Genomic DNA, 25,195 nt, shown 5'->3' on the forward strand with positions numbered 1-25,195 from the left:
TCTGTATGACAACAGAAATTCGAGCTGTTCTTTTGACACCTTGATCTTTGGTCGACCGGTTCCTTGCACCTCTAAATATAGATTTTTCTAAGTAAATCATGGAACAAAAATACCAACCCAATAATTAGTAATCTAAATGATAGAAATATCAAACAAGAAGATGACCTTCACAGACATAGTTATCTAATTATATACATAATTGGATGCTGTTGTGCTGGAAGGAAATGGAGGTTGTAGGAGATTGCGACATGGAGACGCAGTTTTCGAGTAATGAGTTTCCATCCAAAGATAGTCTGCAAGTTTCTCTCAATGACTGATGAGAAGGCATCGTAAAGGCAGTGTATTGTGTAGACCCCACCCGTCACGTGATACTATTAGAGCGTGCTAGTATGTGGGACCAATGTACATTTGCTGTTTGTGATCATCGTACTAAAATTATCTTAATACTCTCCAGTTGTCTTAAGCTTTATACTGATCAGTGTATATAAACCAAACACACAAATGCTGTCTATAGGTCCATCTTCGACTGTCCAGTGATATGACTTTGGCTTCAGTTCTCTAGATCTTGGGGACTATAATAATATAATATACAATAATAATATAATATACAATATACTGTAGTACATCTAAATATACGGGTATATAGCAACTGTCATAGTACGTTGAGTGTCAAATGGGATTGATGTCTAGACACATGGTTAATTAATTAAACTTGATATTCTTGAACCTTCAAATTCCTAGGCAGGTGGGATCACAATAACATGACACTATCTTTGCTGGCCCATCAGCAAACACACCAGCACTGTGCATTTCTTATAAGTTTCAGGGTGCGACCAATAGTCAAGTTTTATTAATTAATTTATTAGAGCCCAGCCCTTTCTGCTTTCATTAGTTTCCTGATGATGTAGACGTTTGAAAATACCAGCTTTCAGGATCAGATCAGAGCCGTCTATCTAGTCAAGATCAGAGCTGATTACAATGTAGCCTACGCCTACGAGGGCACATAGTCTCGCGTAGCCAGACCATCTCCGCCTACATTCTTCCGGCGAGACTAATTTAAAGAGACTAAGAGACTAACGTCTCTTCAAGCAAGAACTGTTGCGCAGAAATATCTTTTGCCATTTTCAAGTGAGTCTATGTATTTGTAAGAAGGAATGCATGCAGCAGACAACGTTTACTTGCAGTAGATGCTAGAAGGGTTGTGTGTGTGTGTGTGTGTGTGTGTGTGTGTGTGTGTGTGTGTGTGTGTGTGTGCACGTAAGCAAGTGACAGCATTGTCTCACTGTGTCATTCGTCCCTAGTGAACATGCGTAGGACATACTTGCCAGTATCTGTAACCATGCTCCAATAGATCACTATCTATAGCATTCAGTGTACTCATTGTGTCTAGAGCTAACTTTACTCCGGTGGTCAGACTTCAGGATTTGTTTATTTGATCAATTTAAAAGGCAGGAGATAACAGTCCCCTCTTTAGCTGAAACTGTATGTGGATACACAATATGTTGATGGTGCATGCAGTTATATTAAGTAGAACAATTCCATGGCGTCAGATCCTGATTGGAGTAAATCTTGTCCTGCCATGAGAGCCTGAAGTGACTCACATGACTTCATGTGACACAAATGCTGTTCACTGTTAGGGCAAATTCGCTTGTAACACTCGATAGTTACCAGTTGAATTTACTACTCCTGAGTCACGTGACTTCACTGTGTAGTGACTAAAATTACGTTTAGTACTTAGCAGGACATTCTACAAATTGCACAACACTAGACAATGTCATCAATACATACTATATGACAATGTCAACACAAATTGTAGATCACTACAAATTTCTGTTCGCTACTCATGAAGATGACCTACCTATTACCATGCTGCAACTATCTACACCTGATACCAATAATGGATACCGATAATGGATAATGGATACATAATGGATACCAATAATAAGCTGCTTATTGCTGTGCTGTGATACGATAATGCACTGCTCACTGTTGTGCAAGTTCTAAACATCCAACTCTGACTGATGATAACGAGGTGTTTCCTCATTCTCCAACTCTGACTGATGATAACGAGGTGTTTCATCATTCTCCTCCACTGCAGTCATATTGACAACCACGTCACCACCTCGTCCTAGCTTGTCCAGAAGCTCTAATCCTAATCCTTCACCACCATCTGGCTCATTCTCACGATTTGCTCTTTCTCTCTCAGCCTGCTCTTCGATCTCCATGATTTCGGCCGAACGTGCCTGAGACCAGTTTGAGTAAGGATCCGGTGGGACAGGTTCATCAGCAGCATTAGGATCAAAGTAATTCATTAACTCAGTGAGGAATTCTTCAATATCCCGGACCAGATTTGTGAACGTAGGACGTTCCTCCGCGTTCATTATCCAGCAACGCTTCATAATTTCGTATCTGCAAAGCAACAAATTAGCTTACAAATGATCTGAATATTGCAACTACACGGCCCACATTTCAAATGGACACTCATCAGGTTTGTGGAGACGATTTCCTCGTTTAAGGTAGGGAATAACATCTTGATTGGAGACACCAGGATAGGGAACTTGAGCCAAAGTCATGACTTCCCACATAGTAACACCAAATGCCCACTAGACAGATAAGAGTAACAACTTGTACGTTATCACAACACCACAGACTACCTGACCAATTAGTAAATAGTATAAACATTCAAACAGAGTCACTTTACTGCCACCACTAAAATGGTTTCACTCTGAGAGTTTTCACAGGTCATTCAAACACTTCGATAATTTCCAGGCTACAATATCCGGGCAGTTAATGAAAGTATTATGTAGCCTGTAATCCTAAGGACTCTTGCACACACAAACAATACTGTGCATTCAAAGGCAGCCACATGCACACAACATACACAGAGACATTGTTAATGTGTACCAACATCTCTGAATATATTGTATATAGATGTCACGTGCTTGCTAAGGAGGTGATTATTGTCCATTATATCATTTTGATTGATTTTTGTAATCCTTAATTTAAGCTTTTTTATGCCCATAGAATGACTAAAACATAGTCAGAAATACTAATCCTCATGCTTGAGACAAGATGGATTTAAGTAATGCATATAGTCTGTGTGTACTCATTAGGCAACTCTGAATGAACTCTAGCACCATAATAGAACACGTACCAAAGCAGATTACCAGTGGACACTTACCACGTCAGATTTTTCTGTGAAGAAGAAATCGATGAGACTTTCAGGTGCCATCCATTTCACTGACAGCTGGCCTCCCTGTCCCATCCGATAATAGTCCTTGCCCTCAGACATTGCACGAGAAAGACCAAAGTCGGCCACTTTTATATCCAAATCATTGTTCACCCTGTATTAGTAATTCAATGAAATTAGGACAGAAACCACTACGTACACCTACAGCCTTACATGCAGTTTCTGGCGGCAAGATCACGATGAATGATGCCCTGCTTGCTGAGATATTCCATTCCCATACCAATCTGATGACAAAACTTTGCTAGTTGAGCAAGATTGATTGGACTTTTCTAAACATAGAAACAGTTAGCAGATGAGCTGTGAGAATCAACATTTCACGAACCAGTGCTTCCTCCGGAGAAAGCTTTCCTGGTCTGCTTTTTCTCAGGTAGTTTTTGAGATCTCCTCTCTCCATAAATGGCAGTACGATCAATGGTGCAGTCATTCGTACCTTTGCGCTGTCGTCGTTTAGCCAACAGATCCCAACCAGTTCCATTACATTGGGATGATCGAATGCCTTCATCTGCAGTCCTTCCCGTATAAAATCAGTCACTTCCTTTTGACTAGTTACATCTAAAATCATATTGTATAATGTTGTTTATTAGCACTGTTAATGCAAATAGCCAGTGTCCTACCCTGCACCGATTTGACTGCGACTTCGTTGTCTGTATCAAGCATACCCTTGAAAACCTCTCCAAAATTGCCTAGACATCAAGCAGACATTAAAATTTAGTACCATAAAGTTTGCTACAACGTACAATACCTTTTCCAATTGTAACTTTGATGTCTATCCTTCCAGGATCAATCAGCACTTCGCCTATCTCTTTTAGGACATCCTCGTCAAGCTTGAAGCTTGATCCTTCAGCTTTGGCAGAGAGGTGAGGAAATCCATCAAATAGATAGAGATGCTTTTGCGAAGACTGACTACGAATTCCTTAGGACAAAACATCATCATTCGTACGTACACATTACGCATAAATACAAAACACTTGGATTACGACACACAACTAGTTACTAAGCCATAATGTCACATACTGAAATGTGTGTGTGGCTATGTGTGTAAACATGCGTGGAGATAATGTGTTAGGACAACAGAATGGAACTCTGACTACTTACTTAGCAGCTCCATAGAATAACGGTATTCTTGGATTTCTCTCCTCTTTTCACGAATGCTTTTGACAGTTTGAAGAGCACTCACAAGTAGACCAACAAATGCAGGAAACAACGCAAGGAAAATGAACCAACGTCCATGATTAAGACACTGTGATGTACTATCAACGTGCACAACAAACACCAACCCAATCATGTACAGGATGCTGGCTGCAACTGCAATAGACGTCCTGATAATGTCAAAAACAGTCAAATGATGCTCATCTTCTTCATCCTTTTTCACACACAAGTCGACAATGAGGAGAGCAATGAATGCAATCAGAAGAATGGCACCAAACCAGTACGAACCAGCCACTACTGATTTGCCTCGTTCTTGGAAACAATGTTCAATTGCCGTACTGTTGTCATCAAACTTCTCTACTTTGTCAAAGTGAGCCACAGCCGCCACAATGAGCTGAATCATGACCAAAGCAAGGAAGCCAAATATTTTAAGGCACAGTTGTCCAAGACGATTCTCAAACCTTCGACATGCAACGTAAATCAGTAAGACAGTGAAGCAAACGCCATTCGCCAAATTCACCAAGAAGTCATCTCCACGATTATCACAATCGAAAGACTCATCGCCGAATATGATCCAGAAGCAAATGCAGATCGAAAACAGAGTGAGACCAAGCAGAATACTGTATCCTGGTGATCTCAGAACACGTTTCACACTCACTTTTATATTGCTGTCATTTCTTACTGTTTCATCATTGTCACTCTTTAATCGTACACAACTGTCATTCCACATGTACACGAGACATACGGCAATAAGCAGAAGAAGGATGACAATAACGAGACCGACCATACCATGCAGTTTGTCAGGATTACAAGAGTTGTCAATAAACTCCATCGTTGGTTTCATCGTCAGCGTTGTTGGTACTGATGTGGTTGGTACTGCTGTTGTTGGGCATGTTTGAAACTTAGGAAGGGGTTGCTGTTGTATTGGTGTCATTGTGGACATGACAGTGCTGTTAACAAGAGAGCCATTAGTGTTGCTACCAAAGTCAGTCATATTACCAACACTGTCGGAGATATTGACAGTAGGAGTACTAACAACAGTGGGAATCTCCGAACTGACAGTGCTGTTTACAGAGGCATTCGTGCTGTTATCCACAATCGTGTTGTTATCCACATTCATGTTATTATCCACACTGTTGACTGTAGGAGTAGTGGGAAATTCAGAGTTATTAACAAAAACATAGAGGTGACCATTGTTGCTTTCTATCCCATTGCTATCAATTGTTCATATCCCATACTCTTTTCCACCTAAAACATAAGTAAACTCAGTTGTTCCAGTTGTTCCATTTGATGTATCATTGAACCCAAGTCCCAGCATTGTTTCATTTGATGTATGCTCTGAGACGTTCATATCTCTAGAATACACTCCATCTCCTCCAGTATCACTTTCTGTTTCGATCACCATCTCTAATTCAAGAATCCTGTATTGCCATTGCAAAGGTTGTTGCCAATCGAATGAGTCATTTGCGTGTCCTGTTCTTCCAAACACTAACGTATTTCCAGTCTCCTTGTTCTCAATTGTCCTATTGGCCCCAAAACGTAAAAAACCGTTACCTAAATCGAACGTTCCAGGTAGTTCTTTGTAGTTAGCATAGTGAATCTGTACGAATTCTCTGATCAGAGAAACTCCAACCATGACAAGTGCAGCTTTGTAGTTTCTCAAAATTGGTCTAATAATTGGAGGCAATGATTCATTAGCATTGCACTGATCAGAACAATTGTAATGATTGTGCCAATATCGCTGCAACCACGTGTTCCGATTCCACTCATATGAATTGAGACGAATGGATGCCATGTGTTTCTGAATTACTTCAGTCCCATTAATATCATTCCTGAGAGCATATACTTTGTGGCCATTTTTCACCAATTGTACGATGAGTCCACACAAGGTATCTGCTTGTCTTGGGTCACCCCAGAAATCTCCAAACAGAAACGAATATGTGCGATTGACATGTGACAAAATGGATTCATTAAAGATTCGAAGAGTGGTAACAGCAAACTCAATAGACGAGAGATAGACAATGTGTGTTGACTGCTCCAAATCATTGTAGAATTTATGGTGGTCTGCATGGTCTGCATAACTATTAGCCGTATGTTCTTCATATGCTTCACCAATGGTTTGAATAGCCAATTGTGTATAGTCTTTTGACATATCTGTTCCTTTTTCAAGGGGTCGCTGCCGTCGATAGGCAACCTGTCAGAAACAGAAATCAGCTTTATCTGGCAGAGTTACGTCAAGCTATGGTAACATTTCCATGATATCATGTGAGAACAACTTTGTACATACGGGTACAGAATTTGGAAAGAATAATCTCAAATCCTGATATGACTAACTACAGTTACTGACGTTATGATAATTCAGGAAGTCACTACTTTTATTCGTCTTCAGTGAGCTAATATTCTTATCTCATTTACATGTAACATTTACCTCTTTTGCTTAAAGCTTGTTTTAATTAGATCAGTCAGTTGGATAATCAGACAAAAGTCAATAATTTTAGGTGTCAGTCTGTGTAACTAATGCATGAACTAGCCACTGGCAGCTAACAATTGTAGTTGGTTGTCATCTAAAAATTCATTGCCATAGGCACTAAAATAGTCACCATTCTGAACCCTTGCTTGACATCAACCACATACACGTGCGCACGCACACACAAACACACACACACACACACACACACACACACACACACACACACACACACACACACACACACACAAACACACACACAAACACACACACCAGTTTTAGATCTGACCTACTGGATGAGCCATCAATTATGCAAATTTGCATGCACCTTGCAATTGCACAACATTATACTTCCCACCATGGTAGCTACTCCAATAGTAAGCTTCCTAATTAACGTTTAGACCATCTATACTTCCCACCATCCTAAGCTTCCTAATGTTGGAAAGAGGCCAGTGCACAAAGGAACCAAAATATAACCTTTACAGAGATAATCAGACATTGACTGGAAAATGCTTTATCTTTTATTCTTTTCAAAATACTGATACCTCTGATTTCTAATTACTTGACTGGAGGCCTGTCTGTTGCTGACTGTCACTCTGGTCTGGTTGTTAGTGGATTCTCTCCATACCCAATGGGAAGGTTGGACAGAAGTACTAATACAAATAATTCATAAAGTAGAGAGGTCTCCTAAACATCTTTTGGCTCCTCATGAAAATCAATCAAAAGCCACAAAAGACACTCTAATAAGGACACACTGATTGCATCCATATACTTTACATTAGATGTCTTGTTTCGAATTAGTCATCTAGTCACCTACATTGAAATGGCAGTTCAGCTCTTTGTCATCGATCTGTTGCTTGAACAGCAAGGTAGACTCTCCGCCACAGTAATCTTCACTGGTGACAAGAGTAACATCACCCCAACCTTCCTGTGCCAGAAAATCAACAGCTACCAACGCTTGAAGCTTACAGGTTTGCTGCAGCATAAGAAATTGATTTTGATGTGGAAAAAAAAGCGTCAGAATCCACTGTAGAACTGTAGAGAAACGGACTGTCAAGTAGTGACAAAAAGCCTGTGTCAAGAACCTCTGTCCTATCCTCATTCACAACACTATCTGCCAACTGAAAGAATTCCGATATATGCATCGACACGCTATGCTTTTGATAAAACGGGCATACAATAGAGGCTAAAACTCTAGGCAGTTTTTTTTAGAGGCCAGCCAAGTCATCTGACTTCCAACACAGTTATCATGAGTCTGGTCATTCCCACAGGTGTCATATAGCCTGTAGCTCAGCATCCTGTTCCTGTCCATCGCGGCGATCAAATCTGTGGCGTACAGAAGAGCTTCGGCCTGCTCAACAGCGAAGCGGTGCGGTGGAAACTGTGCACTATTAGCGTCACACAGAGTGCACACGTAGTCGAGGGTCTCCTCAGAAATTCTGTCCCACATGGATACAGAGAAGAAGCCTCCAACAACGGTGGTGTTAGCCGTAGTGCCATCGACATACATCGCGTAGTCTGTTGGATCCGGACAGTCGTTTGCTACACTGCTCGGTAAACATTGGTTTGATAGTGAAGAAACGCAGCAAGCTTGAAGTGCTAGCAGCACAACAACGGCAGCTGCACGAAGCAATGTGGACCAGGAACAACCAGAGACGCACATGGCGGTCGATCTTGGGAGAGAAATCCTACTTGTGGCAAAATACCATTGTGTTTTGATATGCACCGTTGCCTCGTTTGTAGCCGTAAGTTACACATCCTTACATGGTAACATCAACTTTCGCTACTTAAATGGGACACTAAATAAAGAAGCACTACAGTGTCCTAAGGCGTACCATAGCTTTGCTACGTTGCCTCGTAGCCACGCAGTGTGGATTGCAGTCCCGGATGTGGTGTTACCATTCCTGATTTGCAATCCACACTTCTTCTGATGCGAGGCTAGTTGCCTTGCAGGTCGGTCGCGAGCGTGAAATAGATACTGACATTTGGTCACGTGTTTGCCTCAGCAGCGATCACGTGTTACGTCTAGCTGGCCGGTCGGTCGGTCAGCTAGGTACGTCACGATAGGGTACGACTCCTTAGGATAACGTAATCGTAGTGTGCACACTAGTATAAAATAGATACTCGGACAGTATTCTACTCAGTGTGTGTGTGTGTGTGTGTGTGTGTGTGTGTGTGTGTGTGTGTGTGTGTGTGTGTGTGTGTGTGTGTGTGTGTGTGTGTGTGTGTGTGTGTGTGTGTAGTTGTTGTTGCCTTACTGTTGTATTGCTAATCAAGCATTGTGTGCGTTGACAGTGTCTCAGTCTGTACACGTTCTAGAGTAGTATTGTTCATCTCATAATTATGATATCGGCCATTTGCCCTCTGTATAATTACAACCGTGTACGTCGACATAACTGTTGCAGTCCGTACACGCGTTACATACCTATTACTCTAGTAGTGGGCGCAAAGGGTGGTGGGGCTGACTCGCTGCTGAGACTTCGGCTTCGGTCTTTGATATTAAAAGTTTGAAAACGCTTTCGAAAAGTGGTGGGGCTTCAGCCCCCTCTGGCCTCTATTCCGCGACGCCGCTGTAGTGTTTCATACGTCGGTACACTGTACAAAGAGTTTTGTACACGTGGTGGGTACACGTACGATTGTTTGTACGCTGATACTCTCCGGTACAGTACCGCTGTCACGGGAAACGCGTACATGTACATGCACTAATACAACAGTGATAACAATGAACGCGTACGCCCCTCGGTGTAATATCATGCTGCATGATCTGGTAATTGTTGCAATGATGTAAGCAACGGTAAAACATAATTAAAGTTAGCGATTGTACACAGTGCTGTTGTACAGCAATCTGATTCCGCTATTTCAATTGCATGTTGACGGAAGTTCTCAGAGAGTAACCGAAACAATCAACGCACACGCTAGCTGAAATGCCAAGGGCGGCGGAAACTCCTTGAGATTGGGGGGATTTCGTAACAGATTGCCGCCATTTTGTTATTAACTGAATGTGATTGGTTGTCACTGATTAATTAATCTGTGACCGAAGTATAACCAGAGCAGCATGCACACAAATGATCACAACAATGTGTATCAAGCTAGTCAACTGCAACACCATTCAGTATTATTTCTACTTGCAAGCAACAAAACTTCCAAAGTATTTCTTCGATCATCGTTCGCTAAATCGAAGTCCCATTATATAGCGTGATAGCGTCCAGTATTGCCCGATATTGGAGGGCTGCTGCTCTAGCTCCTGCCCTTGGTTCCGCCGCCTCTGATTTATAACAATGTGATTTTGAAACAGATGTTGCATCCACCAATGTGTGTTTGCCAGAGACGTACTCTGGCATGCCTGTAGCACAGACTGCACGTTGTGTCTACTAAACTTTAGGGCTCTTCTCGCACGTGCATACGGGTATCTCTAGAGTGCATATGCGCATTTTAGATTCTATAATCTACTTGATTTAATTATTACTGCACGGATAGAGTTTCGCCATGATCGGACGAGGAACCCTTATACCTAGACATTTCATTGCATCTGCATCCTCTACGCAATTGACAATGAGAACCACCTCGAGCTCTACGTTACGTTTATATTCTTTTTTCTAGCCGGTCGCCCGTACTCTGCTAACGCCGGCTGCCCGAAGACGCCCCCAGACTGCCCAAGTGAACAGAACGGAGCTGGAGATATTTCCGGATCTTCTAGTGTGATCGGTGGTGTTTTCTCCATCTCATCATGGCGTAGCAAGAGTTGCTCTCTGTGTTCTGACGACGCAACCGTGCAGCGTGCCAGCGTCGAGCTAACCGAAGTTCTAATACTCGCCACAAAGATTCTAGACAATGCGACAGAAAAGGAAGACGTGGTTTTTGGGTATAGCATCGACGACGACTCCTGCGGGAATCATCGAACTGCCGAGTGCATACAGAATCTGACTCCGACTAGATCTACTCTGGCGACTTTTGTCGGTCCTTACTACGCGAACGAGACGGAGTAGGGCATTCTCTACAAGCATCTCAACGGATTTCCTCTTCATGATGACAAGCGAATTTTTCTCTTCCCTATGTGCCTTCTCGTACCTAACAGGCGTACAGTAATTTCTGGTAAGTCTCAGATTGTGATGTTTCATCATACTTGCGAGTTGCAAACGCTCGCAGCTGTTGACTTCCTTCTACAGGAACGCTGGTGGAATGTTACCGTTTTGGGGAGCGGTGACGCATGCGGTACGGCTTCTTTACGTCTCTTCAAGCAAGAACTGTTGCGCAGAAATATCTTTTGCCATTTTCAAGTGAGTCTATGTATATGTAAGAAAGAATGCATGCAGTAGACAACGTGTACTTGCAGTAGATGCTAGAGGAGTTGTGTGTGTGTGTGTGTGTGTGTGTGTGTGTGTGTGTGTGTGTGTGTGTGTGTGTGTGTGTGTGTGTGTGTGTGTGTGTGTGTGTGTGTGTGTGTGTGTGTGTGTGTGTGTGTGGTGTGTGTGTGTGTGTGTGTGTGTGTGTGTGTGTGTGTGTGTGTGTGTGTGTGTGCGCGCGCACGTAAGCAAGTGACAGCATTGTCTCACTGTGTCATTCGTCCGTAGTGAACATGCGTAGGACAGTTCGACGAGCCGACACTTACATCAACATTTTTTAGGGCTTCCAGAACTGACCGAGAAACGAGATTACATGTTTTTATTAGAAGCGGACGTAGCCAAAGCGATCGAAGGCGTCGTCGTCGAGCCGCAGAGGATAGAACTCATAGAAAACGTCGGATGCGGTGAGACACACAGAGTGCCTATCAAAACGCAGTCAGATGTATGTGATGTTGTGTTGTTGTGTAGGTAACTTTGGCAAGGTTTACAAGGCATTCTAGACGGTAACCAGACTGTTGCCGTCAAGTCGGTTCTAGGTGAGATTTTGCATGAAGCCTGAATTGTCATACTGTATATCTGCGAGTACGTGTTCCCCATACTCAAATAGTAGCCCATGTTCTGAGGTGATTGAAAAATAGTAGCCCGTGCTCGAACAGTAACCCTTTAGTCACAGAAGCAGCAACGTGCTGAACGAATATCAACACACTGCCATATACGCAACGCAGTGTTGGAGCTCTAAGGCAAGGCACTTGGTCACCGAAGTCGTTCGGGATATGCCAGCTGTGAAGAGGTGTTTGTAAATTCGAAAACATACATGGAACTGCGCATACTTTGACTCAATGGGACACTCCCACGCATACTTGGTATGTGTCCGTACAGTATGAATGGTAAAGCATGTAAACTATGTATGACAGCTGCTGTCTGCATCTCAGGACAAGAGTCATCAGACTTACTGTTGCTTGGCCAGTAAGAGTCAAACGTTCTTCGCTTTGACATGCTGACAGCTACATGCAGTGCCATAGCACATAGCTGCCAACCGTCCCAGGATTCCCTGGATTGTATCGGAATTTGGCCCTCCGTCACCCGTCGGGACACAAAATGTCCCGGGATTTCCTTGAACAGATTGACGAATACAACCGAGAGAGTCCATAGAGAAGTCGAAGTCATACACTCATGTTCCATCCTGATTCTAATGATCTTTCGAGTTATTGTCTGGTCTGTGGCCTAGTGGCTTCGGTTTGTCTACAGCACATGCAATTACATTGAATATCATGAGAACTGCAAGGCCGTACCTTTTGCGCGTGCGTTACGTGGGGGCGTGGAATTTGTACACTAAAATCCAGGGAATTTGGGTGTCCAAGCTCTGGGTTTTCATGTCCAGAGGTTGGCAGGTATGATAGCGCCCCTGGGTTATCATTGTTAACTCTCTTTGACAGAGAATATACAAGATACCCGGGTTACCCTTTCATGGATTTATGTTCATTCCCCGGATTGTCAATCCGCGGCGAGGATTGACAATCCGGGGAATAACGAAGGCGGGGAGAGACTGACTCGAGTCTAGGATTTATGTTCTGCCTGTCTACGTTATACTTCTGAGCAACAAGCTGCATCTTATCTACAAACGGTACTGCGCTCTCGAAGCTTTCAATACAGTAATCAGTGAAACAATAACGGATGTACAGTAGCAGTAAATCCACTTTCACCCGTTATGTCCCGGATAAGCGGATTTTTACCGGCAGTGTCGCCTATAGCTATTTGACTGTACGTGGGTAGGATTCTTTCAGAGAATTTAAGATTTGTGGATAGTTTTCTGGATGAAACGTTTGGCACTCCCGTTAGAGTTCTGTTGAATTGACGTCTCGTTTGAGTGTCTTCATTTCAACGGACGTAGAGAGCCGTCAAGAATTGAAGATGCTCGTATCTACACCAAATATAGAGCAGGTAAGCATTTAAACTAACTGGTTTGGTGTTGCTCCGGGTTTAGTACGCTCACACATTGCAAATTCTGTAATTCAAGAAATTATCTAAGGCAATGAATTTGAGGCTTCGAATTCTGTCTCACCGTACAGCAGGACATCTGGCATGTGAATGGTTACTGCAACCTTTACGCTTCAGCAGCACTGCTTTTCTGTTGACTGAGATAGTTTGTTTCTTTTTGTTTGTTTGTTGTTGTTGTTTGTAATATTTCCTTTTATGTTAAAATTGCATCATGTTTATGTGTGCGACGCAGATATACAATAACATATAATAATTAGCTGAGGAAAAACTTAAGATAAACTATTAAACCCTAGCGTTTCAGATATTTTGACATATTAGCAAAGACTATAGGTACATATACATATGATATGTATAGTAGATTAGTGACAGGCAGTTAGCTGCTGAAGAAGCCATTGCAGTGTTCACCAAATTGGGTAGCCCGGATGTTCTGGACAACCACAAATATTGGATGGTCAACCAAACAGGCATTTGCAGGTAGCCCAGAACAACTACACACTGTTTGGGCAACATACTTGTAGCTGTTCTGTGTTAAGATTTAATAGTTTCTGTTGTCTGCTGCTGTTCTTTTCTAACGAACTAGTGGTGATCAGCAAGAGTGAAAGGCGTGACTAGTTGTAGCTAATACCGTCTGTTGTTCTCAGTATCAATTGCAATACTCGTCTAAGAAGGTTATGCAGTAACAACTTCTTGCAGGATTAACAATTACATGCAAGAATTTTAGTTTGTCTAAATTCTTAGTCTATATTCCAATATCAGTTGTCTAGGTGCTTTTCCTAATAAAACTAATGACAGCAACATATTTAAATATAATTATTGGTGCAATTAAAGATAAATTCTTAATTGTGCCCAAAAAATTTTGGACCTTCTTTAATTATTAGGCAGCTACTGCATGTTTATGACAGGCAACCTAACATTTTCCCAGGCAACCAACACATGGGCACATGGTAGCCCAGGGACAGCTAACAGGTGTAGTGATTTGACGAACAGTATACATTGAACAAGTCGTGTTAGCATGTTGCATAAAAGACTACTGCAATAATGTAGAACAAGAAAATATTATTTTGATCCTTTACAACTTGCAGATTTAATTTAGCGATTTTTTTAATTCAAAAATTTGCAACTATTTAATCGCTCGCAAAAATTTCTTGAATTACAGTACGTAGTATTAAGATTTTAAGATAAGTTGTTTGCATTTGATTACCATCATCATGCATCATCATTGTATGAGGATGATGAGGATGATGATGCTAACAACTTACCATATTTGGAGGTTTATATTTTAGCTTTCAGACACAGTTGCCTTGTGATGAGTATCAACAACTTGATTTTGCTCTCTAAGACCACGGGAAAGACACCCATAAACAGATAGACTAGTATCCATTAATTGCTTGATATTCTAGGACCTTGCAATTATTAACTGCAGTCACTGATTCTGCCATGCATGCCATATCCTATACTAGTATGTGTAGCCACTTTTTTCGGTCACTACGTTTAGCAACACTACACAAATCTTTTGTTTTTATTTCATTGGGTAGGAGAAACCTTGTAACTACTCACTGTACTAATTCACACGTATTCCCACATGCTACAGAACACTATGAACGGCGCTACTGCTGCTGGAGAGTGATTCACTGAAGTATGCAATGTCAACCCTCTTGTCAGTGATCCTGTAATGTGACGTTGACTTTAGCTAGTTGTCTAAATTCTAGCTGCCAAAATTCTGCTTAGGGACATACTTGCCAGTATCTGTAACCATGCTCCAATAGATCCCTACCTATAACATTCAGCGTACTCATTGTGTCTAGAGCTAACTTTACCCCGGTGGTCAGACTTCAGGATTTGTTTATTTGATCAATTTAAAAGGCAGGAGATAACCGTCCCCTCTTTAGCTGAGGCTGTATGTGGATACACAATACGTTGATGGTGCATGCAGTTATAGTAAGTAGAACAATTCCATGGCGTCAGATCCTAACTACTGATTGAGTAACTCTTGTCCTGCCATGAGAGCCTGAATTGACTCACATGACTTCATGTGCCACAAATGCTGTTCACTGTTAGGGCAAATTCGCTTGTAACACTCGATAGTTACCAGTTGAATTTACTACTCCTGAGTCCTGTGACTTCACTGTGTAGTGACTAAAATTACGTTTAGTACTTAGCAGGATATTCCACAAGTCGCACAACACTAGACAATGTCATCAATACATACTATATGAAAATGTCAACACAAATTGTAGATCACTACAAATATCTGTTCGCTACTCATGAAGATGACCTACCTATTACCATGCTGCAACTATCTACACCTGATACCAATAATGGATACCGATAATGGATAATGGATACATAATGGATACCAATAATAAGCTGCTTATTGCTGTGCTGTGATACGATAATGCACTGCTCACTGTTGTGCAAGTTCTAAACATCCAACTCTGACTGATGATAACGAGGTGTTTCCTCATTCTCCAACTCTGACTGATGATAACGAGGTGTTTCATCATTCTCCTCCACTGCAGTCATATTGACAACCACGTCACCACCTCGTCCTAGCTTGTCCAGAAGCTCTAATCCTAATCCTTCACCACCATCTGGCTCATTCTCACGATTTGCTCTTTCTCTCTCAGCCTGCTCTTCGATCTCCATGATTTCGGCCGAACGTGCCTGAGACCAGTTTGAGTAAGGATCCGGTGGGACAGGTTCATCAGCAGCATTAGGATCAAAGTAATTCATTAACTCAGTGAGGAATTCTTCAATATCCCGGACCAGACTTGTGAACGTAGGACGTTCCTCCGCGTTGATTATCCAGCAACGCTTCATAATTTCGTATCTGCAAAGCAACAAATTAGCTTACAAATGATCTGAATATTGCAACTACACGGCCCACAATTCAAATGGACACTCATCAGGTTTGTGGAGACGATTTCCTCGTTTAAGGTAGGGAATAACATCTTGATTGGAGACACCAGGATAGGGAACTTGAGCCAAAGTCATGACTTCCCACATAGTAACACCAAATGCCCACTAGACAGATAAGAGTAACAACTTGTATGTTATCACAACACCACAGACTACCTGACCAATTAGTAAATAGTATAAACATTCAAACAGAGTCACTTTACTGCCACCACTAAAATGATTTCACTCTGAGAGTTTTCACAGGTCATTCAAACACTTCGATAATTTCCAGGCTACAATATCTGGGCAGTTAATGAAAGTATTATGTAGCCTGTAATCCTAAGGACTCTTGCACACACAAACAATACTGTGCATTCAAAGGCAGCCACATGCACACAACATACACAGAGACATTGTTAATGTGTACCAACATCTCTGAATATATTGTATATAGATGTCACGTGCTTGCTAAGGAGGTGATTATTGTCCATTATATCATTTTGATTAATTTTTGTAATCCTTAATTTAAGCTTTTTTATGCCCATAGAATGACTAAAACATAATCAGAAATATTAATCCTCATGCTTGAGACAAGATGGATTTAAGTAATGCAGATAGTCTGAGTGTGCTCATTAGGCAACTCTGAATAAACTCTAGCACCATAATAGAACACGCACCAAAGCAGATTACCAGTGGACACTTACCACGTCAGATTTTTCTGTGAAGAAGAAATCGATGAGACTTTCAGGTGCCATCCATTTCACTGGCAGCTGGCCTCCATGTCCCATCCTATAATAGTCCTTGCCCTCAGACATTGCACGAGAAAGACCAAAGTCGGCCACTTTTATTTCCAAATCATTGTTCACCCTGTATTAGTAATTCAATCAAATTAGGACAGAAACCAGTACGTACACCTACAGCCTTACATGCAGTTTCTGGCGGCAAGATCACGATGAATGATGCCCTGCTTGCTGAGATATTCCATTCCCATACCAATCTGATGACAAAACTTTGCTAGTTGAGCAAGATTGATTGGACTTTTCTAAACATAGAAACAGTTAGCAGATGAGCTGTGAGAATCAACATTTCACGAACCAATGCTTCCTCCGGAGAAAGCTTTCCTGGTCTGCTTTTTCTCAGGTAGTTCTTGAGATCTCCTCTCTCCATAAATGGCAGTACAATCAATGGTGCAGTCATTCGTACCTTTGCGCTGTCGTCGTTTAGCCAACAGATCCCAACCAGTTCCATTACATTGGGATGATCGAATGCCTTCATCTGCAGTCCTTCCCGTATAAAATCAGTCACCTCCTTTTGACTAGTTACATCTAAAATCATATTGTATAATGTTGTTTATTAGCACTGTTAATGCAAATAGCCAGTGTCCTACCCTGCACCGATTTCACTGCGACTTCGTTGTCTGTATCAAGCATACCCTTGAAAACCTCTCCAAAATTGCCTAGACAGCAAGCAGACATTAAAATTTAGTACCATAAAGTTTGCTACAACGTACAGTACCTTTTCCAATTGTAACTTTGATGTCTATCCTTCCAGGATCAATCAGCACTTCGCCTATCTCTTTTAGGACATCCTCGTCAAGCATGAAGCTTGATCCTTCAGTTTTGGCAGAGAGGTGAGGAAATCCATCAAATAGATAGAGATGCTTTTGCGAAGACTGACTACGAATTCCTTAGGACAAAACATCATCATTTGTACGTACACATTAAGCATAAATATGAACACTTGGATTACGACACAGAACTGGTTACTAAGCCATAATGTCACATACTGAAATGTGTGTGTGGCTATGTGTGTGAACATGCATGGAGATAATGTGTTAAGACAACAGAATGGAACTCTGACTACTTACTTAGCAGCTCTATAGAATAACGGTATTCTTGGATTTCTCTCCTCTTTTCACGAATGCTTTTGACAGTTTGAAGAGCACTCACAAGTAGACCAACAAATGCAGGAAACAACGCAAGGAAAATGAACCACCGTCCATGATTAAGACACTGTGATGTACTATCAACGTGCACAACAAACACCAACCCAATCATGTACAGGATGCTGGCTGTAACTGCAATAGACGTCCTGATAATGTCAAAAACAGTCAAATGATGCTCATCTTCTTCATCCTTTTTCACACACAAGTCGACAATGAGGAGAGCAATGAATGCAATCAGAAGAATGGCACCAAACCAGTACGAACCAGCCACTACTGATTTGCCTCGTTCTTGGTAACAATGTTCAATTGCCGTACTGTTGTCATCAAACTTCTCTTCTTTGTCAAAGTGAGCCACAGCCGCCACAATGAGCTGAATCATGACCAAAGCAAGGAAGCCAAATATTTTAAGGCACAGTTGTCCAAGACGATTCTCAAACCTTCGACAGGCAACGTAAATCAGTAAGACAGTGAAGCAAACGCCATTCACCAAATTCACCAAGAAGTCATCTCCACGATTATCACAATCAAAAGACTCATCGCCGAATATGATCCAGAAGCAAATGCAGATCGAAAACAGAGTGAGACCAAGCAGAATACTGTATCCTGGTGATCTAAGAACACGTTTCACACTCACTTTTATATTGTTGTCATTTCTTACTGTTTCATCATTGTCACTCTTTATTCGTACACAACTATCATTCCATAAGTACACGAGACATACGGCAATAAGCAGAAGAAGGATGACAACAACGAGACCGACCATACCGTGCAGTTTGTCAGGATTACAAGAGTCATCAATAAACTTCATCGTTGGTTTCATCGTCAGCGTTGTTGGTACTGCTGTTGTTGGCACTGTTGTTGTTGGTACTGCTGTTGTTGGGCATGTTTGAAACTTAGGAAGGGGTTGCTGTTGTATTGGTGTCATTGTGGACATGACAGTGCTGTTAACAAGAGATCCATTAGTGTTGCTACCAAAGTCAGTCATATTACCAACACTGTCGGAGATATTGACAGTAGGAGTACTAACAACAGTGGGAATCTCCGAACTGACAGTGCTGTTTACAGAGGCATTCGTGCTGTTATCCACAATCGTGTTGTTATCCACATTCATGTTATTATCCACACTGTTGACTGTAGGAGTAGTGGGAAATTCAGTGTTATTAACAAAAACATAGAGGTGACCATTGTTGTTTTCTATCCCATTGCTATCAATTGTCCATATCCCATACTCTTTCCCACCTAAAACGTAAGTAAACTCAGTTGTTCCAGTTGTTCCATTTGATGTATCATTGAACCCAAGTCCCAGCATTGTTTCATTTGATGTATGCTCTGAGACGTTCATATCTGTAGAATACACTCCATCTCCTCCAGTATCACTTTCTGTTTCGATCACCATCTCTAATTCAAGAATCCTGTATTGCCATTGCAAAGGTTGTAGCCAATAAAATGAGCGATGTGTGTGTCCTGTTTCTCCAAACACTAACTTATTTCCGGTCTCCTTGTTCTCAATTGTCCTATTGGCCTTGGAAGGTAAAAAACCGTCACCTAAATCGAACGTTTCAGGTAGTTCTTTGTAGTTAGCATAGTGAATCTCTACGAATTCTCTGATCAGAGAAACTCCAACCATGACAAGTGCAGCTTTGTAGTTTCTCAAAATTGGTCTAATAATTGCAGGCAATGATTCATTAGCATTGCACTGATCAGAACAATTGTAATAACTGTGCCAATATCGCTGCAACCACCTGTTCCGATTCCACTCATATGAATTGAGACGAATGGATGCCATGTGTTCCTGAATTACTTCAGTCCCATTAATATCATTCCTGAGAGCATATACTTTGTGGCCATTTTCCACCAATTGTACGATGAGTTCAAACAAGGTATCTGCTTGTCTTGGGTCACCCCAGAAATCTCCAAACAGAAACGAATATGTGCGATTGACATGTGACAAAATGGATTCACTAAAGATTTGAAGAGTGGTAACAGCAAACGCAATAGACGAGAGATAGACAATGTGTGTTGACTGCTCCAAATCATCGTAGAATTTATGGTGGTCTGCATAACTATTAGCCGTATGTTCTTCATATGCTTCACCAATGGTTTGAATAGCCAATTGTGTATAGTCTTTTGGCATATCTGTTGTTGTTTCAGGGGGTAGCTGCCGTCGATAGGCAACCTGTCAGAAACACAAATCAGCTTTATCCGGCAGAGTAACGTCAAGCTATGGTAACATTTCCATGATATCATGTGAGAACAACTTTGTACATACGGGTACAGCATTTTGTAAAGAATAATCTCAAATCCTGATATGACTAACTACAGTTGCTGACGTTATGATAATTCAGGAAGTCACTACTTTTATTCATTTTCAGTGAGCTAATATTCTTATCTCATTTACATGTAACATTTACCTCTTTTGCTTAAAGCTTGTTTTAATTAGATCAGTCAGTTGGATAATCAGACAAAAGTCAATAATTTTAGGTGTCAGTCTGTGTAACTAATGCATGAACTAGCCACTGGCGGTTAAAAATTGTAGTTGGTTGTCATCTAAAAATTCATTGCCATAGGCACTAAAATAGTCACCATTCTGAACCCTTGCTTGACATCAGCCACATACCGCCACGCGTGTGCGCGCGTGCGTGCGCGCGCGCGCACACACACACACACACACACCAGTTTTAGATCTGACCTACTGGATGAGCCATCAATTATGCAAATTTGCATGCACCTTGCAATTGCACAACATTATACTTCCCACCATGGTAGCTACTCCAATAGTAAGCTTCCTAATTAATGTTTAGACCATCTATACTTCCCACCATCCTAAGCTTCCTAATGTTGGAAAGAGGCCAGTGCACAAAGGAACCAAAATATAACCCTTACAGAGATAATCAGACATTGACTGGAAAATGCTTTATCTTTCATTCTTTTCAAAATACTGATACCTCTGATTTCTAATTACTTGACTGGAGGCCTGTCTGTTGCTGACTGTCACCCTGGTCTGGTTGTTAGTGGATTCTCTCCATACCCAATGGGAAGGTTGGACAGAAGTACTAATACAAATAATTCATAAAGTAGAGAGGTCTCCTAAACATCTTTTGGCTCCTCATGAAAATCAATCAAAAGCCACAAAAGACACCCTAATAAGGACACACTGATTGTATCCATATACTTTACATTAGATGCCTTGTTTCGAATTAGTCATCTAGTCACCTACATTGAAATGGCAGTCCAGGTCTTTGTCATCGATCTGTTGCTTGAACAGCAAGGTAGACTCTCCGCCACAGAAATCTCCACTGGTGACAAGAGTAACATCACCCCAACCTTCCTGTGCCAGAAAATCAACAGCTACCAACGCTTGAAGCTCACAGGTTTGCTGCAGCATAAGAAAACGGTTGTAATAGGGAACATAAACGTCATTCTCCACCCTAGAACTGTAGGAAAACGGATTATCAAGTAGTGACAAAAAGCCTGTGTGAAGAATCTCTGTGCTATCCTCATTCACAACACTCTTTGTCAACTCAACGAATTCCGATTCAGGCATCGACACGCTATGCTTTTGATAAAACGGGCATACAATAGAGGCTAAAACTCTAGGCAGTTTTTCAGAGGCCAGCCAAGTCATCTGACTTCCAACACAGTTATCATGAGTCTGGTCATTCCCACAGGTGTCATATAGCCTGTAGCTCAGCATTCTGTTCCTGTCCATAGCATTGATCAAATCTGTGGCGTACAGAAGAGCTTCGGCCTGCTCAACAGCGAAGCGGTGCGGTGGAAACTGTGCACTATTAGCGTCACACAGAGTGCACACGTAGTCGAGGGTCTCCTCAGAAATTCTGTCCCACATGGATACAGAGAAGAAGCCACTGACAACGGTGGTGTTAGCCGTAGTGCCATCGACATACATCGCGTAGTCTCTTGGATCCGGACAGTCGTTTGCTACACTGCTCGGTAAACATTGGTTTGATAGTGAAGAAACGCAGCAAGCTTGAAGTGCTAGCAGCACAACAACGGCAGCTGCACGAAGCAATGTGGACCAGGAACAACCAGAGACGCACATGGCAGTCGATCTTGGGAGAGAAATCCTACTTGTGGCAAAATACCATTGTGTTTTGATATGTACCGTTGCCTCGTTTTTTACATCCTTGGGTACTGTAGCTAAACACCTAGCGTTTAGTGCTAATCGCTCTGGGACACTAATTTGCATTATCGGATGCTACAGTGGACGTGTGAATGTTGTGACGTGGACCGTAGATCATTTTGCCGTTGACTAGGCTTTGTAAGTAAGTTTACTACTTACCATTTTGTGCATCTTGTGAGAGACGTTGCCTGCGTAGAGACGCGTAGGAAGCCATTTCTTGAGTACGGCTTCTCGAGGGTAAGGGACTGCTGTTCAAGCTGAAGTCGCCTGATTCACACTCTGAACAGATACACGTGGAGTGGAAAGACAGACTACTCATGGCCTAGCGATGGAAGTTATATCAGGTGAAGATTTTGCGGTAGGGGAACCCATTCGGGGTAACTAAACGTGACGTACTGTGTGGCTGAATTATATCAATAGGACTACTTGTTTTCCCCTTCTAGCGTTCCTGAACTGTGAAACTGTGTATCTTGTCGAACTAGAGTCAGCAAAATTTGTCTAGCCTATTCAACCCTTCATGGAAGGCGGTGAGCTCATGAGCTTACATCCACTTGATGTACCTTGGCCTGATTATTTGTTTGCTATACAGAGTAATAGTCTTGGCTGCTGGTTCAACCCAACTCCACACTGTATCAAGCACATTTCTGTACACAAAACCTGTATAACTTGATTTTATCATTTAATTAACTAGCAGTGTGTTGAGCGATTCCTTGCAAGGTCTTACTTGAGAACTCTAATCTTGTTTTCAAGTTCCACTATTTCATTTGCTTGCTGTTCAGTTATCCGACGTAACCATCAGCTTCAGCGTCAGTGACATTTTCGACAATCAACATCTTTACTGCTAGAGGATCACTAGACCATATTCTAAACATGTCTTGATCAACTGCACCTGCAAATGAGGTAAAACAGCCTCTGCTTTCTGATTTAGAAATTACAGCTATGGAATAGCTAGTGCATGTGTGTTGTTACTGTAGACATAACGGTTGCTGGGACTTGTAGGCTGGCAGCTAGTGCTAATAAACAGACTGTAGTCACTAAGTGTACGTGTACCGTACTCTGATCCGCGTCAGTACATATCGAGTGCAAGTTATCACAGTAACATCTTCGACATGGCCAATCACATATATACAGAAGCAAGCTAGACTGCCCAGAATCAACGCGGAACGTCCTACATGTCTGGTTACCCCAAATGGGTTCCCAGGTGGCATGATTTCACTCGCCGAAACTAATCCATCTCTAGACAATGAGTAGTCTGTGCTTCCACTCCACGTATATCTGTTCAGAATGTGAATCAGGCGTCTTCAGCATAGACAGCAGTCTCTTACCCTCGAGAAGCCATACTCAAGAAATGGCTTCCTACGCGTCTCTACGCAGGCAAAGTCTCTCACAAGATGCACAAAATAGTAAGTAGTGAACTTACTTACAAAGCCTAGTCAACGGCAAGATGATCCACGGTCCAGAGGCAGACCCGGAAACGTGGACTTCGTGTACAGCGAGATCGGCGAAAGGTGCGTGTTACTCTCGAGATTGCGCATGCTGTAGAAGCTCTACGCCCCCAAATATCGTCTATTTAGTCCTGGATACGCTGCCATGCTACTGTTTTGCTGTCCCGGATGCGGCACCATCCACCATTACTGATTTGCAATCCACACTGCGTCTGGGGCGAGGCTAGCTGCCTAGCAGGTCGGTCGCGAGCGTGAAAAAGATACTGACATCCGGTCACGTATTTACCTCAATCATGGCCAAACGCACTACTGTAGCTACTACTCGCCTAGCCTCGAATTTCCAGACCAGAGAGTCTGGACCAAGTCGATACTAAAATGATTTCGGAAGTATTTATCAAAAGCGATGGTAAATGGTGTCTAACAGCGTAGGATCGTTTTACCTAGATCAACATATCATTTGTAAATGCCATGACATCTCACAAACAAAGAAGAGATGTCTGCAGTGTTTGCGGCGATATCTTGGTGGACGGCATGAAACCACGACTCTTTGATTCTTCGGCAGACCGCTACCTAGTCTAACCGCTCGACTAGCGAGACTACCGCTCTACCAGTTGTCAAAGGTGATGGTCTAGCGACGCTGCTGTGCATGTCCTCTCACCACAAACTCGAAAATATGAAAGAACTGAAGCTGAAACTAAAACTAAGATGTGTGTGTGTGCAGAGTCTGATTATTGTTTTTGGCATGCAGAGTCTTGTCATTGTTGTGGCGTGCACTTAGCCGCCCACGAGGATTTCACACGCGCGCAATCAGGTGCTAGTGCACTTAGCATAACCAATTATTGCTAAGTCAATCAGAATTTACAACCGAGATTCGGGTTGTAGAAGCTGATTGACTAAGAGGGGTATTTCCGAAATCATTTTAGTATCGACTTGGTCCAGACTAGAGTTCGCGCGCTCTCTGGTCTGAAAGTTCGAGGCTACTACAGTAGGACCTCAAAGATACGAACACCTCGGGAAATTGGGTGTTCGTAATTGTGAAATGTTCATAAGTCTGAAGTTTGTAATATCGATGATTACATAACTTGTGAAAACAGGAGTACACTGTATGGCTAACAAAAAGGATAAGTACGTGAACTACAGTAACTGTGAGAGTGTAAGAACGAATTCAAGGGTTACTAAAATAACAATCCATTGTCTTTTGCTTCAAGGCAGAACCCCTTTTTTGTCCTGCAAGGTCCAGGAGCTCTCTCAAAAGCATGAGATTCATGGGGGTGGCTTCAGGCTGCTGCTCTAACCATTCCAAGCAGACACTAAAGCAATCAACAGCCTTTGTGTGGCTAATCTTAGCTACATCAGTGTGCTCAGCTTCATCTTCACTGTCCGATGGATCCTGGACCTGAACAGAGTCGATAATTTCTTCATCAGTCAGCGATTGAGACCCAGTTTCATCCTTGTCAGCAAGAAGCCATTGCTCCATTTCTTCCTCATTGATGCCCAACTTCTCAAGAATCTCGATCTTTTGTTCAATAGATAAATTGACTCGCTTTCTCTTAGGCTTG

At 42.1% G+C, this 25,195-nt stretch overlaps 3 protein-coding genes and 1 long non-coding RNA gene across 5 annotated transcripts; 1 reads left to right on the forward strand and 3 right to left on the reverse strand.

Moving 5' to 3' along the window:
• Positions 1–1,651: 1,651 nt before the first annotated feature.
• On the reverse strand, positions 1,652–5,043 carry LOC134180869 (tyrosine-protein kinase receptor UFO-like). The gene is made up of 8 exons (XM_062648055.1): positions 4,346–5,043; positions 3,993–4,163; positions 3,865–3,933; positions 3,573–3,802; positions 3,404–3,519; positions 3,182–3,344; positions 2,467–2,603; positions 1,652–2,409 (listed from the first exon to the last, which is right to left on the reverse strand). The coding sequence occupies exons 1-8, from the start codon at positions 4,800–4,802 to the stop codon at positions 2,001–2,003; spliced, it is 1,752 nt and encodes a 583-aa protein (XP_062504039.1). The 5' UTR covers positions 4,803–5,043; the 3' UTR covers positions 1,652–2,000.
• A 10,115-nt stretch (positions 5,044–15,158) lies between these two features.
• On the reverse strand, positions 15,159–18,727 carry LOC134181073 (tyrosine-protein kinase receptor UFO-like). Its single transcript, XM_062648273.1, has 8 exons — positions 17,973–18,727; positions 17,621–17,791; positions 17,493–17,561; positions 17,201–17,430; positions 17,032–17,147; positions 16,810–16,972; positions 16,095–16,231; positions 15,159–16,037 (listed from the first exon to the last, which is right to left on the reverse strand). Exons 1-8 carry the CDS (start codon positions 18,427–18,429, stop codon positions 15,629–15,631), a joined length of 1,752 nt encoding a protein of 583 aa, XP_062504257.1. The 5' UTR covers positions 18,430–18,727; the 3' UTR covers positions 15,159–15,628.
• On the reverse strand, positions 18,482–21,957 carry LOC134180870 (uncharacterized). The gene is made up of 3 exons (XM_062648056.1): positions 21,268–21,957; positions 18,538–20,226; positions 18,482–18,487 (listed from the first exon to the last, which is right to left on the reverse strand). The coding sequence occupies exons 1-3, from the start codon at positions 21,955–21,957 to the stop codon at positions 18,482–18,484; spliced, it is 2,385 nt and encodes a 794-aa protein (XP_062504040.1).
• Positions 21,958–22,397: 440 nt separating this feature from the next.
• LOC134181410 (uncharacterized) lies at positions 22,398–23,241 on the forward strand. Of its 2 annotated transcripts, none has more exons than XR_009970146.1 (3): positions 22,398–22,535; positions 22,635–22,718; positions 22,781–23,241. It is a non-coding gene; the product is annotated as an uncharacterized LOC134181410 (long non-coding RNA). The 2 variants fall into 2 exon arrangements; XR_009970145.1 differs by having other exon boundaries at positions 22,398–22,549; positions 22,781–23,115.
• The last annotated feature ends 1,954 nt before the right edge of the window (positions 23,242–25,195 follow it).

This window comes from Corticium candelabrum, chromosome 6 (genome assembly GCF_963422355.1).
Source record: "Corticium candelabrum chromosome 6, ooCorCand1.1, whole genome shotgun sequence".
In the NCBI taxonomy this organism is placed as follows: Eukaryota; Metazoa; Porifera; class Homoscleromorpha; order Homosclerophorida; family Plakinidae; genus Corticium; species Corticium candelabrum.